This window comes from Lampris incognitus, chromosome 11 (genome assembly GCF_029633865.1).
Source record: "Lampris incognitus isolate fLamInc1 chromosome 11, fLamInc1.hap2, whole genome shotgun sequence".
Taxonomy (NCBI): Eukaryota; Metazoa; Chordata; class Actinopteri; order Lampriformes; family Lampridae; genus Lampris; species Lampris incognitus.
The window spans coordinates 13775371-13793733 of NC_079221.1; the positions used below are offsets into that span (position 1 = coordinate 13775371).

The window sequence follows — 18363 nt, forward strand, 5'->3', positions numbered from 1 at the left end:
TTGTTTCGCATCAAAATCTAATCAGCTTGGGGTGTCCGGGTAGCATAGCAGTCTATCCTAATGACTACCCACACGGGGCTCGCTGGTTCGAATCCCCTTGTTACCTCCGGCGTGGTCGGGCGTCCCTACAGACACAATTGGCCGTGATTGCGAGTGGGAAGCCGGATGTGGGTATGTGTCCTGGTCGCTGCACTGGCGCCTCCTCCGGTCGGTCGAGGTGCCTGTTTGGGGGGGGGGGACTGGGGGGAGGGGTAGCGTGATCTCCCCACGCGCTACGTCCCCCCGGTGAAACTTCTCAATGTTAGGTGAAAAGAAGCGGCTGGCGACATGAGACATGTGGTAGCCTGCAGCCCTCCCCGGATCGGCAGAGGGGGTGGAGCAGAGATTGGGGCGGCTCGGAAGAGTGGAGTAATTGGCCAAGTACAATTGGGGAGAAAAATGGGGGGGGGGGTATTGTCTGTTTCACATCAAAATCTAATCAGCTTAGCGTTCTCTAAAACAGCCACCTTTTTGTGATTCAACAAGTCCAGTCAATAATATCGTCAACAGTCTTGCACCATCCAGTTAAATCCCATTCTTTCCTGTTAGTCCCCCCTTAATATCCCATTTTACTTGGAATACCGCCACAGAATGGAGGCAGGACATGCTCTGCATGCTGTCTCACGTCGTCCTCAACACATGTTCATGTATAAATGTAATGTCTGTGTGTACATGCATGGGTTTTTTTTTTCCTGGTAGGAATGGCCTCAATTCTTCACCTGGTCCGTCTCCTGATCTCTGGGGATGGTAGTGGGAATGGGGTGGGGGGGTGTCTGGGTGGGGGGTGGGGTGCAGAAATGAGATGCCTTAACACTCTGCTGCTCTCCTACCTCCATCCAACAACCCCCCCCCCCACACACACACACACACCTGGGATGGCCATCTCATTTCAGAGTGCAGCAAATGGAAAGGTGATCTTAATCTGCCCTCTTCCCCTCCCTCCCTCCCTCTCTCACTCTCGCTCTTTCACCCCCCCCCCCTCCTCCCATCCCCGTCTCTTCGTCTCCCACACACGGCGCCTTATAGCGCTGATGGACAGCATGCCACCGATTCCCTGAGCCCCTGCTGCCAGCAGAGCAAAGCTGGAGCAAGAGAACGGACACACACACACACACACACACACACACACACACACACACACACACACACACACACACACACACACTGGTTTATTACCTCCAAGTATGCTCTCTCCGTTTTAAAAAAAAAAAAGCCCGCTTCTACAAATATTTCTACACTCTCAGGCTCTATCTGATCGGGAAGTACAGAAAACAAACGGCACAGATAAGGAATTCTAATGAGAATGAAAGCGGTTGACAATAGGTCAGAGTTTTCCGATGTGACCTCCTCTGTGCACAGCGCCACTTCATTACCTCATTACTCAGTGTTAAGTCTCACTCCCTTCTGCAAGCTCATTGGTCATTACAGCCGCCAGCACAGGCATGCACCGGCCATTGATTTCCTATAAGCAGCCCGCTGCAGGCCGGTTCATTAGCCAGGCGGTCACGGGCGGCTGCGTTTCCCGCCGCTGTAGAGACCCCGAGGAGAGCGGCCTGCGCGGACGCTGCCTCTCGCCCACCCAGCGGCCATGCTGCGGGGAAACTGGGAGGTTGTGGGATTTCCATCTTGTCGGAAATCGTCCGGAATGCGTTTTTTGAAGCGCCAGTCGAGGTGGTTTTGGAGGTGGGTAGAAGCCACTTCGTGCTTCTGTGTGAGGGTGGCGGATCTTTTTTTTTTTTTTGACAAAGTGAAACCCCTGCATGGTGAGAGCACAACCGGCTTTTAAAGGGTCTCTCGGTGGAAAAACTGCGCACATACTGTGGTTTTTATGGCCATGAAAACAATGTATTCACACACACACACACACACACGCACAGATATTTTTTATGGTCATCTTGTAAGAAGACAAACCTCCTTTCTCTCTCGGTGCTCTCCTCTTCCTCTCACATGGCTCGCGGCTGGTCTGAGGCTGCAGCTCCACCCGCCCAGCCGTTACTATGGCAACACTATCTGGGCCTACCAAGACCTGAAGCCGAAGGACATCCTGGACAACAATACAAAAGCAGCAGAGCCAGGGTACCGGAGGGACTTAGACCTGAGAGAGGGAGAGAGAGAGAGAGAGAGAGAGAGAGAGAGAGAGAGAGAGAGAGAGAGCCTTCGCACACCCACACAGACACACACACACTTCACATGGTGGAGAGTCTATGAAACAGGAAACAGTTTGCAGCATTATGTAGTTTGGTTAACTGTTTTTTTTATTATTGAAATCCACATCAAAGACCGTGTCTTTAATAAATGCTTTGATCGGTTTTCATGCCAGAGTGAAATCAGCTTATTTGTTGACAGGTTTGTTTGTGTTTTTCAGCAGACGGGTGTCGACACGGTTGTTGGTTTTCCTGCAGAGTTTGAGCTGTGTGTTGTACAGTGAGGTGGGCAGTCAGACGGCTTTAGTCAGAGTGCAGGGAATCAAGGTCGGCCAAGGCTGGCCCAGTTCTCTCTCTCGCTCTCTCTCTCGCTCTCTCTCTCGCTCCCCGTCCGAGTGACCGGGATGACTCTGGTGCTGCTGACTTGGGGTTCGGGCCACACGTCCAGCTGGTGTTGCCAGCAGTGGAGAGTGATAGAGATGTTTAGAGCCCATTTGTCTTGCTTGCATTCCTCCATGTACTGCTGCTAAAATAATAAGAGGCCGGGTTACTTCAGGTCGGGCCCAGCTGCGGGATACGGAACATGCATTGTTGTCATTGGCTCTGCCTGAAGACCGCTCTTAAAGCCACAGCACAGCAGCGCCGAGGCGCGAGCCGCCACCGGCCACACCGGCTCAGAGCACAGAGAGTAGACGGTGTCTGGATGTGGTGTTGCTTTCCTGTCTCACGATGTGTGTGTGTGTGTGTGTGTGGGTGGGTGGGTGAATGTGTGTGTGTGCGCTTATATGTTAGCTGTGCATTGGTTTGCCTGCGTGTGTGTGTGTGTGTGTGTGTGTGTGTGTGTGTGTGTGTGTGTGTGTGTGTGTGTGTGTGTGTGTGTGCTTATAAGTTAGCAGTGCATTGGTTTGCCCTTGTGCATGTGCCTCCATACATACATGTGTGAACTTATTCCTGTGTTAAATATGCCTTAAAGAATTTTTAACATTTCTCACATTTACAAGATTTTGCAGCACGTCAGCAAAAAATAAAAGAATGAACAGGATGTTTACGTGTGTCTGTCGTATGAGAACGTTGTACCTGCACTTGTAGCTGTGGTGTTTAGCGCCTTGTGATGTCGGCGCTCGGAGAGCATTTTGTGGATACGGTTTTTAACACGTAATTTTACGAAGGGGCCATGTATGTTTCAGTGAGTCTTATGTGCATTATGCAGCATTATGAAGCCCAGGTTTAGCCGAACATATTGATTATCACACAAACTCTCTGGTGTCGGGATGAGACAGCCGTGCAGTTGGTCTGTTTGTCAGCGTGATTCTTAATGCTGCTCTTGGCTTTTGAAATATTGTGTGTGTGAATTTTGTCCTTAGTGCATGTACTGTACTGTACTGTACTGTGCTGTGCTGTACTGTACTGTACTGTACTCTATTGTACTGTGCTGTGCTGTGCTGTACTGTACTGTACTGCATTGTGCTGTACTGTACTGTACTGTACTGTGCTGTGATATACTGTACTGAACTGTGCTGTGCTGTGCTGTGCTGTGCTGTGCTGTGCTGTGCTGAGCTGAGCTGTACTGCACTGTGCTGTGCTGTACTGTGCTGTGCTGTGCTGTTATATACTGTACTGTACTGTGCTGTACTGTACTGTACTATACTGTGCTGTACTGTGCTGTGCTGTTCTGTACTGTACTATGCTGTGCTGTACTGTACTGCACTGTACTCTATTGTACTGTGCTGTGCTGTACTGTACTGTACTGCATTGTGCTGTGCTATACTGTACTGTACTGTGCTGTACTGTACTGTACTGTACTGTACTGTACTGTGCTGTGATATACTGTACTGTGCTGTACTGTACTGAACTGTGCTGTGCTGTGATATACTGTACTGTGCTGTACTGTACTGTACTGCACTGTACTGTACTGTACTGTGCTGTGATATACTGTACTGTGCTGTACTGTACTGAACTGTGCTGTGCTGTGCTGTGCTGTGCTGAGCTGTACTGCACTGTGCTGTGCTGTACTGTGCTGTACTGTACTGTGCTGTGCTGTTATATACTGTACTGTACTGTGCTGTACTGTACTGTACTATACTGTGCTGTACTGTACTGTGCTGTTCTGTACTGTGCTGTTATATACTGTGCTGTACTGTACTGTACTGTACTGTACGGTACTGTGTGCAGGGCGCTGTATGTGCATGTGTAATAAAGGAGTAAAGTCGTGTGCAGGCTGCTTAGTCATGTTAAAACATCCGTCTTACGCCTCCTGCTCTGTTTTCTCCACAGACGGCCCCAGAAACAGGATGTTAATGCTTGATGGAATGCCTGCAGTTCGAGTCAAAGCTGAGCCCCTGGAATCGGAACAAGGGGTAAGAGAGCAGTTGTTTTCCAGACAATTCCCTTTTTTCCTGCTTTTCCTTCTTTTTCTCCTCCTGGCCATGGCCCGATAATCACTCCCAGGCCCGGGCGAGTAAGAGCAGCGCGGTGCAGGGGGCTAAGAGGAGGGGTCGGAGAGCATGGTAGTAAGGAGGAGGAGAGGAACGGAGAGCAGAAGAGGAGGAGGAGGAGGAGCTGGCTGGGCTGGGGGTAAACTCACAGATGTAGTCACTGCTCCGGGGAGTAGGAAGGTCACATGGGAAACTCTAAATCTTTATCTCTGTCTGTTCCTGTTTCTTTACGTCTTTCAGTTTCTCTCAATTTTGCCTTGCTCTCCGTTAGTCTTTCTCTCTCTGGCACGCACACACACACACGCACACACACACACATGCACACACACACACGCACACACGCACGCGCACACACATGCACACACACGCACACACATGCACATGCACACGCACACACACACGCGCACACGCACACACACACGAAGAGGAAGACAAATCCACACAAATAAACAAACCAAAATACCAAACTATAGTCTCTCTACCAAAGTTCAGTTTCCTCCCTCTCACTCTCTCTCGCCCTCTCTCCGTCTGCCCCCTCTCTCTCTCTCTCTCTCTCTCGCTCTCCCTCTCTCTCTCTCTCCCTCTCTCTCTCTCTCTCGCTCTCTCTCTCTCCCTCTCTCCCTCTCCTCTCTCTCTCTCTCTCCTGCTCTCTCTCTCGCTCTTCTCTCTCTCTCTCTCTCTCTCTCTCTCTCTCTCTCTCTCTCTCTCTCTCTCTCTCTCTCTCTCTCTCGCTCTCTCTCTCTCTCGCTCTTCTCTCTCTCTCTCTCTCTCTCCCTCTTAATTCAATTCAAAGGGCTTTATTGGCACGAAAGTTTTACAACGATGTTGCCAAAGCATCAAAAATAGTTTGAACGGTACACAAAAACTCTAATAATGAACATCAAAACAACGTTGTAATGATCAATATCGTTAGAATGATCAAAGAGGGTTGATCATTGTAACGATCAACCCCCTCCCTCTCTCTCGCTCCCTCTCTCTCTCACTCTCTCAATCTTTCTCTCTCCCTCTCTCCATCTCTCTCTTCCTCTCCCTCTCCCTCTCTCCCTCTCCCTCCCTCCCTCCCTCTCTCTCTCCCTCTCCCTCTCCCTCTCTCTCGCTCCCTCTCTCTCTCCCTCCCTCCCTCCCTCCCTCTCTCTCGCTCCCTCTCTCTCAATCTTTCTCTCTCCCTCTCTCCATCTCTCTCTTCCTCTCCCTCTCCCTCCCTCCCTCCCTCTCTCTCTCTCCCTCTCCCTCTCTCTCTCTTGCTCTCCCTCTCACTCTCTCTCTGTCCCCCCCCCCTCTCATGTTCTCTCTCGCCTGCTCTCTCTCTTGCCCTCTTTCTCTCTCGATGTTGCTCTGTTTCTCACACTTCATCCCACACACAAGTTTCACTCCTCTCTCCAGACAATTCATTTCTGGCAGCGTTTTTGGTTGAATAGCCCTGCAGGCCCTTTTATTATTATTATTATTATTATCATTATTTGTTTGTTTGTTTAAGTATTATTTAATTGTAGAATTGTGACCCCCAGCAATGTTGTCTCTATCATTCACAAGCTGAGGGAGAAGACGGGCCAGGCAGTTGACTTAATGTTAGTCAAACAAACCAGATAAAAATGATAAATTTTAAGATAAGGTTTAAACATGAGCTGGACATGCGTTGCGTATTTTTAATGGTGTGTTTCTGGTGTCTTCTGTGCGGATGTGGGTCTATGTGTTGATGTTAGACCAAAACGCTGTGTGAGAGATGCTCGAGTTACCTGGAGCAATTTTTTCTATTTTTTTTCACCCAACCTATCATTTAAGTGCTCTCTGGTCCAGCGTACAAAGAAATAAAGTGGTCTTGTTATGGAGAGGCGGTTGCTAGGTTACCAGGCCTTTGTGTTGCTGCTCCAGCTGTGTGTGCAGTGGGTGCAGGCCACTCAGTATTTATAGACATGATGAGTAGTGTTCAGTTATCATTGATTTCCATTCACATCTTATCAATAATTGGTCACCCCTAATATGTCCTATATACACACACATACACACGTCTAACGACGACCCTGGAACTTGTTTTGCGGGGTGAAGCGCTGAGTGGTTGCTTCGGAGGAGAACCTTGGGGCATTTGTGCTTGATGGATGAGAAAAATACCAGCTGCAGATAACCCGGTGGGTTATCGCACTTCTTTCAGAGAAGTGTATGCCGTGCAGTCACTTGGTGTTGATAAGAACAGAATCTCTCCTGCGAGCGTGGAAGGACGTGACGGAAAGGCGAAGGGAAGCAGGTGGCTGATTTCTGTGAGTGCTTTGCTCTCAGCTGTGGCTCGAGTGTTTTAGTGCTGTGCCCTTGCCCTGCTGCCTAATGGCCAGGGACTGAAGTCCCTTTCTCCTCCTCCTCCTCCTCTTCTTCTTCTTTTTTTTTTATACATGTAGTGATGTCAATCAAAGGCAGGATGTGAGCACTGCAGCCCACACGGCTTTGAAGTGCGCCGAGATCCAATCTCGCCCTAACTGACTGAGCTTCCCTTTAAATGGCAGACACAGACAGACAGTTTAGACTGCTGCAGAAATGTGGTCTTCATTTGGGTGGCGGGGGGCCAAGGGCTTGCTGGAAATGGTCTGCCTCGTTAGAGAATTCACCCGCAAGGGGCTGGAAAATCTGCCCTGCTAACCAGTATCCCCTAATAAAGACAATGCCATGAGGACAGAGGCAGGCAGGCGGGTCGGGGTGGAGCATGCGTGTGAGAGTGTGTGTATGTGTGGCGTAATAAGTTGTGTGTGTGTGTGCATAATGAGTGTGTGTATGTATGTGTGTGTGTGTGTTTTGCGTTTGTCAAAGCGAGAGTGGGGGTGGCTGCTGAAGTTTTCCATTTGTGCAAACTGAGATCCGTGTAAGAGCCTTGGCCAATATGCAAATAAGTTTTTTTTCTTTTACTTTTATGTAACACCACGGACCCTATTATTTTGATCTTTCCACATGAACGTTGCTCTTTTCACACAGGAGCCGCAGAGGGCTGGCCTCTTTGACATCATATCAGTGCCACTAACTAAATTCCTGACTATGATCATCATAGATCTGCACCCGTCCAATAACCAGAGTGGTCATAAGCCATAAATAATCTCCAAATGTTATTCAGAATAGAGTTGCGGTTGTGAGTCGAAATGTGATATATTCTCCTCTGCGCCGATATTTTCCTCTTCCACTCTGACGGTGGTGGGAAGAGCTGGCAACGCTGCAGAACGTCAGCAGCGAACCAAACACAGAGTACTAGCGGGCATGGGCTGCGAGGGACGAGGTTTCCACAACACCGAGAACAGCCTCGGTGAAGGTAATGCCTTCAAAGCCTGTTGGCAGCGTAGCTCCAGGCTCTCAGTGACAACCCCCCCCCCCCGCCAGCCTAAATACGGTGCATGCAAACATGGGCTGAGGAGACGGAGCTAAAGCCGGATGGATGCTAGCCTGAGGGGTCTGCAGGTGGGTATCTGGACCCAGAGTCCAAACAACACCAGGAACATTCAGTCTCACAAACACACACACAGGAGTGTAGCATAAGCGATTGTTTTTGATGGGTTTTCATTGAAATGGCCGGTCGCAGCATTTCCCACCGGGAGCTCCACCGTACAACCGGCCACATGTTAGCGGATCAAGAGTGAAGGTCTAATGACTTGGGAGGAGCTGCGAGACTCCGTGGGAGCTCCCCTATAGCTGATCTATGCCCGCTTAACAAGGGAGGTCAGCAGCGGACCTTGTTATCTGGAGATATTCTACGATGAAATATGTCGCCGTGCAAAAAAGAAGAAATGACTGAAGACAACTGAGATTTGTGAGCGTATCAGATGTCCTCGTTTCCCCCGTGAAGGAGGCCTGGTGACGTTTTTAATCAGAGGACAAAAGATTTTAAAGATTACCGACTCACTGCAAGCTTGACAAAGTCGAGAGGGAACTTTTCCTCCGGTGCAAGCAAATTAGAACGTCGATTAGAAATTATTCCTTTTATGGTGATGTAGGGAAAAAAAAGATTAATCAAATCTGATTTGTGAAATTATTTAATTATTTGGTTTCCTTTGACTCTTTGCAGAAGGGATCATAAACTATATACACACACAAAAAAATATGGAGTGTTAAAGCTCTTTTTAGGAGCTATCGTGACGCGATAATGTGCCATGAACTTTGACCCGACACCTTGATTCAGAACGCAGCCCAGAGGTCACCAGGGGGTCAACAGAGGGCATGTTCCAGGGGGTAGAATTCATTTTCTGACCCCCGGAGAGGTTTCGCTGGGGGTGGGGTGGGGGGGGGGGCCAGGGCTGATTCATGGGGGTCACAGCGTTTCCTGTAGGCTGAAAATGAGTGTACAGATCTGGACTGAAAATAGTAAGCGACTCCATAAAAAAAAAAAATGCACACAGGCTACTCACAAAACCTCCCTTCTGTAATTCACCACAGATCCTCACGCTGCCAGCATTACGGAAGGGGAAAGAAATGTGAAGGGTTTAAAAAACAAAAGAGGGGACAAAATTCACTATGGCTAACCTTTTTTTTTTTTCATTTACATCTGTTGTAGTGGTGAACGATTTCCCCTCTGCCTGTATGAGCCCCCCCCCCCCCCACATCTTTTAGAAGAAGTCCAGGGTCCAGAGTTCTCCATGACAGCCTAGTTGGGACTCAGACGAGCTCTGGTTTTTGGATCAGCGGTATTGTCCGCATACCCTCGCAGAACCTCTGGCAGAGAACACAGTTAGCCAAGTTACGCTGCATCACATGGAACATGCAGCATTTGTCGCTGTTTCTATTCTCGGCCGTGGAGAGCCGGGTTGACTATAACGCGGCTCCGTGGGAAACATGACTGCGTGGGTCTGTTTTTAGAGGTGATTCAGATGTAAACAAACAGGTCAGATCGGCGGTAGAGTCATGGTGATATCAGAAGACTGACGCTGTGAGTCACGAAGAACAAATAGGAATGGAATTGAGAGAAAATCCAATTACTTTGTACCTTCCTTCTTACTCCTACCGTGGTTCTGCCATTGGGTACATATCGGTTATGAAGTTGTTTAACTCGCTGCATTCGTTTTGGAGATTTTGGACCACCGCTGGACTCAGCTTTACAACGATGCCTTATGGGACAATTAAACACGAGGGTCAGACAAGTTTTAACAAGTCCAATTTAACCCAATTATCTGAACTGAGACACTGGGGGGGGGGGGGTTGTTGTTTAAAGGACATGTTTAAGACTCCTGTTCACTTGTGCCATAAGACACCATTGTAATCGAGTCCAGCCGTGGTCACATGTCCAAAATCTAAAAAAATGAAGCTGGTGAGGGGCGTTGGGGTAGCGTAGCAGACTATTCCGTTGCCTACCAACACGGGGATCGCTGGTTCGAATCCCCACGTTACCTCTGACTTGGTTGGGCATCCCTATAGACTATGTGTCTTCAGGTGGGAAGCTGGATGTGGGTATGTGTCCTGGTTGCTGCACTAGTGCCTCCTCTGGTCGGTTAAGGCGCCTGTTCAGGGGGGAGGGGGGACAGGGGGGAATAGCGTGTTCCTCCCACACACTGCATCCCCCCTGGTGAAACTCCTCACTGTCAGGTGAAAAGAAGCGGCTGGCAACTCCACACATATCGGCCGAGGCATGTGGTAGTCTGCAGCCCTCTCCGGATCGGCAGAGGGGGTGGAGCAGCGACCGGGACGGCTCGGGAGAGTGGGGTAATTGGCCAAGTACAATTGGGAGAAAAAAAAGGGGGGGTGAAGTTGGTGCGTAAAATTATATCATAACTGGTACGTATGATGGCAAAAACTACGATATCAAAACCTACGAAAATAAGACCCAAGTTGTATAAACAAACAAAAAAAATAACAGAAGTTAAAGATGTGTTAATGGACATGATGAGCCACCGGCGTTGGCCTCTGGAGGCCCTTTAGCAAGATACAGAGACAGAGGGAGAGAGCGAGATAGAGAAGGGAGAGGAAGATAGGAGAAAGACAGAGACAGGGGAGAGTGAGTGAGAGTTAGTCAGGAAATTGGGCCCATATGATGTTTTTCCACCGTCACAAAAGAGATTTAGGGAAGATATGGGGTGAGCCAAGAGAGCTGTGTTTCTGTGGGAGTGATGGAAAACAGGAGGAAAAGAGCGAGTGACCAACACCAAAACAAGAGAGAGAGAGAGAGAAGATGTTGAAAGAGAGGGAGTGAGTAATATGAGCAATACTCCTCCTGCGTTTTATTGAGGTATGACATCATACTTAGACAGGAGACTTGCTTACTGTCTGGATGGGGAGGAGGAAATTTCCTCATTCCCTCTTCGGTAAATGTCACTGCATATACCTGCCTGCATCTACCCGATATGCTACCATATGCTATGATATCCCCATTATACATTAAAGTGGCAGAATGTCACTGCAACAGTAATTTCCCTTTTACCTGAAATCAATCAAAATTTTCTGGTATCAACAGTTGCAAAAAAATTTTTTTTCTTTTTGATTTATTCCCCCTTTTTCTCCCATTGTACTTGGCCAATTACCCTATTTTTCCGAGCTGTCCCGGTCGCTGCTCCACCCCCTCTGCCGATCCGGGGGGGGCTGCAGACTACCACGTGCTTCCTCCGATACATGTGCAGTCGCCAGCCGCTTCTTTTCACTTGACAGTGAGGAGTTTCTAGGGGGAACGTAGCGTGTGGGAGTATCACACTATTCCCCCCAGTTCCCCCTCCCCCCCCGAACAGGCGCCCTGACCGACCAGAGGAGGTGCTAGTAGTGCAGCGACCAGGACACATACCCACATCCGGCTTCCCACCCGCAGACACGGCCAATAGTGTCCGTAGGGATGCCCAACCAAGCCGGAGGCAACACAGGGATTCGAACCGGCGACCCCCGTGTTGGTAGGCAGTGGAATAGACCGCTATGCTACCCGGATGCCAAACAGTTGAAATTTTGAAGGATACAAGTAGTAATTAATATCAAACTCTGTTATCGGAATCAAAGAAGGTTGAATCAGTTCATCTGGGTACAACGTTTATTGACAGATACATTTCACCACTCATCTAAATGACCTCCTCAGTGTCAACTGACAGCAAGTATCCCCACCCCTTATAAACAACACAGTGGCATAATGACCAAAACCGACGACCAGTTTCATATGCAAATATGGGTGTGACCATTAACTAGAGTTTCAGTGGCTATGTGTACTACTCACAGAGGATTTGGGAAGGGAATGTTTGCAATCACATCATTGTAAGATGGCGGCAGATGTAGCCCCCCCACCCCCCACCCCCCCTCAGTTCAGGGATGGTCGTTCCCTCTTAACATCTGTCCATCATCTAGTACATCTGTCGCCATTTTACAATGCTGTGATTGCAAACATTCCCAAATTCTCTGTGAATAGTACACATGGCCCATGAAGCTCTAATTAATGGTCACACCCATATTTGCATATGAAACTGGTCGTTGGTTTTGGTCGTTATGCAACTGTATTGCACTGTATTGTTTATAAGGGTGGGGATACCTGCACTCAGTTTAGACTGAAGATGTCACTTAGATGAGTGATGAAACTTATCTGTCAATAAACGTTGTATCCAGATGAACTGATTCAACCTTCTTTGATTTTCTTACCTGGATTGTTGAACATGCATCAAGACATCATCTGATGTGGTTAAATGATGTTGAACTTGACATGCTAACCCTCTGAAGGGTTGTGGTAGTGACACTTTCCAAAATGTAAAACCAGAAAACGAAATGAATGTATTGTGAGTGACTCTAATTGGGTGTGTTTCACTTCCCTCCACAGTCACCCAAAGTGCGCCGTTACCCTGCAATGGACGGCGTCCCCCTCCTGCTCAGCCGAGTCAAACCAGAACCTCCAGAGGACTTGCTCGCTCACGACCCACACTTCCACACGCAGACTGAGCCGGTGGACCTGTCAATCAACAAACCCCGCCCTTCCTCTTCTACATCCGTCACCTCTGCGGTCACCTCATCTTCACCTCTCACATCCTCCTTCTCCCCATCCTCATTATCTTCATCATCATCATCGTCCTCCTCTTCCTCCTCCACTTCTCCGTCTGTCATCACCTCAGCCTCCTCGGTGCTCACGCCCGGCCCTCTGGTTGCCCCTGGCGCCGGGGTCAGAGGTCAGCAATATTTGCACATCCTGCACTCTGTGCCACCTCCTCCGACGAGCCCTCTGAGCCTGCAGGGAGCCGGGAAGCTGGCCGGCCATGTCCACCGCATCCCCGTGGTGGTCCAGTCACTGCCGCTCATGTACACCACCGCTGTCAGATCCCCCTCCAGCCTCAACAACGCCATCATGCTACCTCTGCTGGACGAGACCAAGAACCACAGCAAAGGTGAGTCCAGCATCTCTCAACTCAAAGTGGAGGGTTCAGCCGTGTTCAGTCATTGTGATTTTTTTAAGCTGTTAGACATGTCTTAATGCCTTCTACCTGATGAAATCTGTCACACTGGATATAATTTCAACATTTCACCGTTTCACTAAACAGTTTTCAATGAAACAAAATGTAATGCTGGCCCCGCAACTGGTGATATGAGCAACTGCTAAAAAAAAAAAAAAAAAAAAAGACAATTCAAATGTATTTTGTGTTGCTTAACTTCCATTTCAAGTGGATTCCATTGCTCTGAGACTACACGGGAAGCACAACTTTTCATAATATTGGGCTACAAAATGTGTCAGTGAAATATTATAACAATGTGTCAGTGTTACTCATCAGTCATAATGCAATTAATATGTTAGCTGATAAAAAGTGTCCATATGAACTGATTCAGCTTTCTGGGATTTCCTTACCTGGATTACTGAGCATGCATCAAGACTGATAAAAAGTATAAAATATCTGAACTAGCTCACTATGCTATCGTGCTGATGCTATCTACTTTCAGGAGACAGTGTAATCTAAATGAATTTGTCCATGGTAGAATATCCCATAGAACTCTATCAAAACCCTGCATTAATGGGTTCCTACACCAGATTCAAGCAAACTGGAGCAAAGTTTATTGGACTACAGGTGTTTAAAACCTCATTATTGGTCCCTCTTGGACACTGGGCCTCAATGGGAGTCAGTCATGAGCGTTTTTACATAGGGAAAAATATCTCAATGTTTACTGGATTGTAGGCTTACATAAATGTATTTTTTGTCCTGCCTGGAAGCCCTGCCCTTCTGTGTGATGCTTGGCAGACCAATTATTAGACTGTATACATCCCTTATAATAACATGAAATGATTGAACATCATGATTCAGACTTGGGATCATGCTGATAATATAATGAATATCTACCCATCTATCTAACCTATATAGCAGCTGGATAAATCAGTAGGAGGAAAGAAAACCGATTTTCCTGCTGGAGACATGGATTCAAAGCCCAGTTGGGACGAGTCTCAGTAAGGATGCTTTCACACCTGAGCTGTTTGTTCAATTTTAATCGAACCCTGGAGCGTTTACCGCCTTGGTGTGGTTCATTTGGGCAGGTGTGAACACAGCAATCGCACTCGGGTGCAGACCAAAACAACCAGACTGAGACCTTGTTAAAGAGGTGGTCTTGGTCTGGTTACAAACGAACTTTGGCACAGATCATTTGTGGTATGAATGTGATCCGACCTAGATCCAACCCTCTTATCCAACTGCAGGAAGCATTGTGCACCTTTTGGATTAAACCAGCTCCTGTCACCAGCTGCGCTGTGCATTATGGGCAGAGGATGAGCTTTGTCACAGAATTGCTGACTGAATGAAGCAGATCTTCACGTAATGTGAAGCAACACATTGTTCTCTAGACATAGCCTTGAATCGCGTTCAAATGTGCCGCTCTGCTAGAATATTTTGGCTTGGTATATGGCCCAAACAATGACTGTAAAAATGAACAAATGCAAATTCTGCTGATGGTCCATTTTGGATAGCTATCCCAGAAGAAAAACAACCTCCTTTCTCCGCCTGCCAACCCCACAAGATTTCTGACCAATGAACAGAGTAACAACTCCCATATAGCTTTTCTTGATACATTTTTGGTTTGCTGGAAATTTTGTTGTGTGAAACCATACCGAACCAAACGGAAAATGCAACAAAGCAGCAACTCCTTCACTGATTCAAACCAAAGCAAACGGACTGTAGGTGTGAAAATGCCCTTACAGTCCGTGGCTTATACCAACTCCACCTCCTATGCTGCACAAGCCAACTACCTAAGACATGAGTGAGAGAATAACATGAGTAGAGTCATACCTGCTCAATCATTGCCCAGGGTAACAAGGTCCGTGTCAGGTGTTGAGGAACCAGGACAACCTGATGAGAAATAGGCTACTGACAACGAACTTGTATATGCCACTGCAACCATAATCCTGGAGATGCTTGGATACAGGATTAAGAACACAGGTCACCAACAGTAACCTCCAGAAGGCTGGAAGCCAAGATCAAATCAGTACGGAGAGATGTTAGCCAGTTAACAGAGGTGCAGAAAGGTGTGAAGAAAGACAGGCCCTGGTTGAAGAAGTACAGCAAGGTGTTCATAAGTGAGGCCCTGGAAACTGCCAAATAAAGGCTCACAGCTCTGGCTGCCAGGCTGTAGAGATACACTAGAGAAGCATAAGCCAAAAGAGTAAATGGCCTGTTCCTAAAAGAACCATCCAAAGTGTACTCCAGCTGCAAAGTAACAAGGGAACAACATCAGACCCACCCAGGGTAGAGACCAGGTGATACTGGAAGGATATATGGGAAAAGGAGGCATCAAACAACATCAGTGCCCAGTGGCTGGTGGACCTAAGTGCAGACCACAGCAATATCCCAGAACAAGATCCATAAACTTCCTCTTTGGCCTTCCTCTTTTCCTCTACCCTGGCAGCTCCATATTCAGCATCTTTCTCCCAATATATCCAGCATCACTCCTCCACACATGTCCAAGCCATCTCAATCTGGCCTCTCTTGCTTTGTCTCCAAAATGTCCAACCTGAGCTGTCCCTCTAATATACTCGTTCCTAATCCTGTCCTTCATCATTCCCAGTGAAAATCTTAGCATCTTCAACTCTGCCACCTCCAGCTCCGCTTCCTGTCTTTTCATCAGTGCCACTGTCTCTAAACCATATAGCATAGCTGGTCTCACAACCATCTTGTAAACCTTCTCTTTAACTCTTGTAGGTACCCTTCTGTCGCAAATCACTCCTGACACCCACTCCACTCACTCCACCCTGCCTGCACTCTCTTCTTCACCTCTCTTCTGCATTCCCCGTTACTTTGGACAGTTGACCCCAAGTATTTAAACTCATACGCCTTCGTCACCTCTACTCTTGCATCCTTACCATTCCTCTGTCTTCCCGCTCATTCATGCATATGTATTCTGTCTTGCTCCTACTGACTTTCATTCCTCTTCTCTCCAGTGCATACCACCGACTCTCCAGGCCTCCCTCAACCTGCACCCTACTCTCACTACAGATCACAATGTCATCCACAAACATCATAGTTCACAGAGACTCCTGCCTGATCTCATCCGTCAACCTGTCCATGACCATTGCAAACAAGAAAGGGCTCAGAGCCGATCCTTGATGTAATCCCACCTCCACCTTGAACCCATCTGTCATTCCAACTGCACAACTCACCGCTGTCACACTTCCCTCATACATGTCCTGCACCACTCCTACATACTTCTCTGCAACTCCCGATTTCCTCATACAATACTACACCTCCTCTCTTGACACCCTGTCATATGCTTTCTCTAAATCCACAAAGACACAATGTAACTTCTTCTGGCCTTCTCTATACTTCTCCATCAACATTTTCAAAGAAAACATCACATCTGTGGTGCTCTTTCATGGCATGAAACCATACTGCTGCTCGCTAATCGTCACCTCTCCTCATAACATAGCTTCTATTACTCTTTCCCATATCTTCATGCTGTGGCTGATCAACTTTACCTCTGTAGTTGCTATAGTTCTATACATCACCATTATTCTTGAACATTGGTACCAGTATACTTCTTCTCCACTCCTCAGGCATCCTCTCACTTTCCAAGATTGTGTTAAACAACCTAGTTAAAAACTCCACTGCCATCTCTCCTAAATATCTCCATGCCTCCACAGGTATGTCATCTGGGCCAACTGCCTTTCCACTCTTCATCCTCTTCATAGCTGCCCTCACTTCCTCCTTGCTAATCCACCGCACTTCCCGATTCACTATCCCCACATCATCCAACCTTCCCTCTCTCTCATTTTCTTCATTCATCAGCCCCTCAAAATTCTCCTTCTACCTTCTCAATACACTCTCCTCGCTTGTCAGTCCATTTCCATCTCTACCCTTGATCACCCTAACCTGCTGCACATCCTTCCCAGCTCGGTCCCTATGTCTTGTCAATCGGTACAAGTCCTTTTCTCCTTCCTTAATGTCTAACCTCTCATACAACTCACCTGATACCTTTTCCTTTGCCTTTGCTGCCTCTCTCTTCCCTTTACACTGCATCTCCTTATACACCTGTCTACTTTCTTCATCTCGCTGGCTATCCCACTTCTTTGCCAACCTCTTCCTCTGTATACTTTGCTATACTTCCTCATTCGACCACCAAGTCTCCTTGTCTTCCTCTGTTCTGATGACACACCAAGTACCTTCCTAGCTGCCTCCCTCACTATTTCTGCAGTGGTTGCCCAGCCATATGGCAATGCTTCACTTTTTCCACGCTATTGTGTGTAGATTAAATTTCAAATAGATAAAATTGCCATTTTTGCCCATCAGTCTACACTCAATCATGACATGATGACAAAGTAAAAACATGCTTTTAGAAATGTCTGCAAATTCATTAAAAACAAAAACTGAAATCTCTCATTCATTTAAGAATTCAGACCCTTAATTCAGTGATTTATAGAAGCCATTTTGGCAGTGATTACAGCCTTGAGTCTTCTTGGGTAAGTCTCTACAAGCTTTGCACACATGAATTTGGATTGTTTATCCAATTCTTCCTGGCAATTTCTCTCAAACTCTTTCAGGTTGGATGGGAAGCATCTTTGAACTGCCATCTTCAGGTCTCTCCACAGATGTTCTATGGGGCTTAAGTCTGGGCTTTGGCTCAAGGACAAAGAGACTTGTCCCAAAGCCACTCCAGCGTTGTCTTGGCTTCATGCTTCAGGTTATTGTTGTGCTTTTCTTCAAAGACCTCTTTGTATTTGGCTGCATTCGTCTTTCCCTAAATTCTGACCAGTCTCCCTGTCCCTGCTGCTGAGAAGCCCCCCCCCCCCCCATAGCATGACACTGCTACCACCGTGCTTCACTTCAAAAATGGTATTCACCAGGTGATGAGCAGTGCCTGGTGTTTGCCAGACATAGTGATTGGAGTTCTGCCCAAAGAGTTCAGTTTTTGTCTCATCAGACCAAAGAAAGTTTCTCATCATTCTTTCAGAGTTCTTTAAATGCCATTTGGCAGACTCCAAGCGGGCTGTCATGCCTTTCGCTCAAGAGTGGCTTCCATCTAGCCACTCTACCATAAAGGCCTGAATGATGGATTGCTGCTGAGATGGTTGTCCTTACTGCAGGTGCTCCCATCTCTGCAGAGGACTTCTGAAGCCATTAGAGTGACCATTGGGTTCTTGGTCACCTACCTGACCAAGGCCCTTCTTTCTCGGTTACTCAGTGTGGCTGGACAGGCAACTCTAGGAAGAGTCCTGGTGGTCCCAAACTTCTTCCATTTCACAGTTCTTGAGGCCACTGTGCTCCTGGGAACACTCAAAGGTGTGTGCCTTTCCAAACTATGTCCAATCAATTCATTTTGCCACAAGTGGACTCCAATTAAGTTCTAGACACATCTTAATGATA

At 47.6% G+C, this 18363-nt stretch overlaps 1 protein-coding gene across 1 annotated transcript in view; it reads left to right on the plus strand.

Moving 5' to 3' along the window:
• Positions 1–18363, plus strand: part of klf12b (Kruppel like factor 12b) — a 62455-nt gene that overhangs the window by 18344 nt on the left and 25748 nt on the right. The window contains exons 2-3 of the mRNA XM_056289788.1: positions 4458–4540; positions 12360–12918. Coding sequence (XP_056145763.1) covers positions 4475–4540; positions 12360–12918 — 625 coding nt within the window. The 5' untranslated portion in view covers positions 4458–4474. The remainder of the gene's footprint in view (positions 1–4457; positions 4541–12359; positions 12919–18363) is intronic.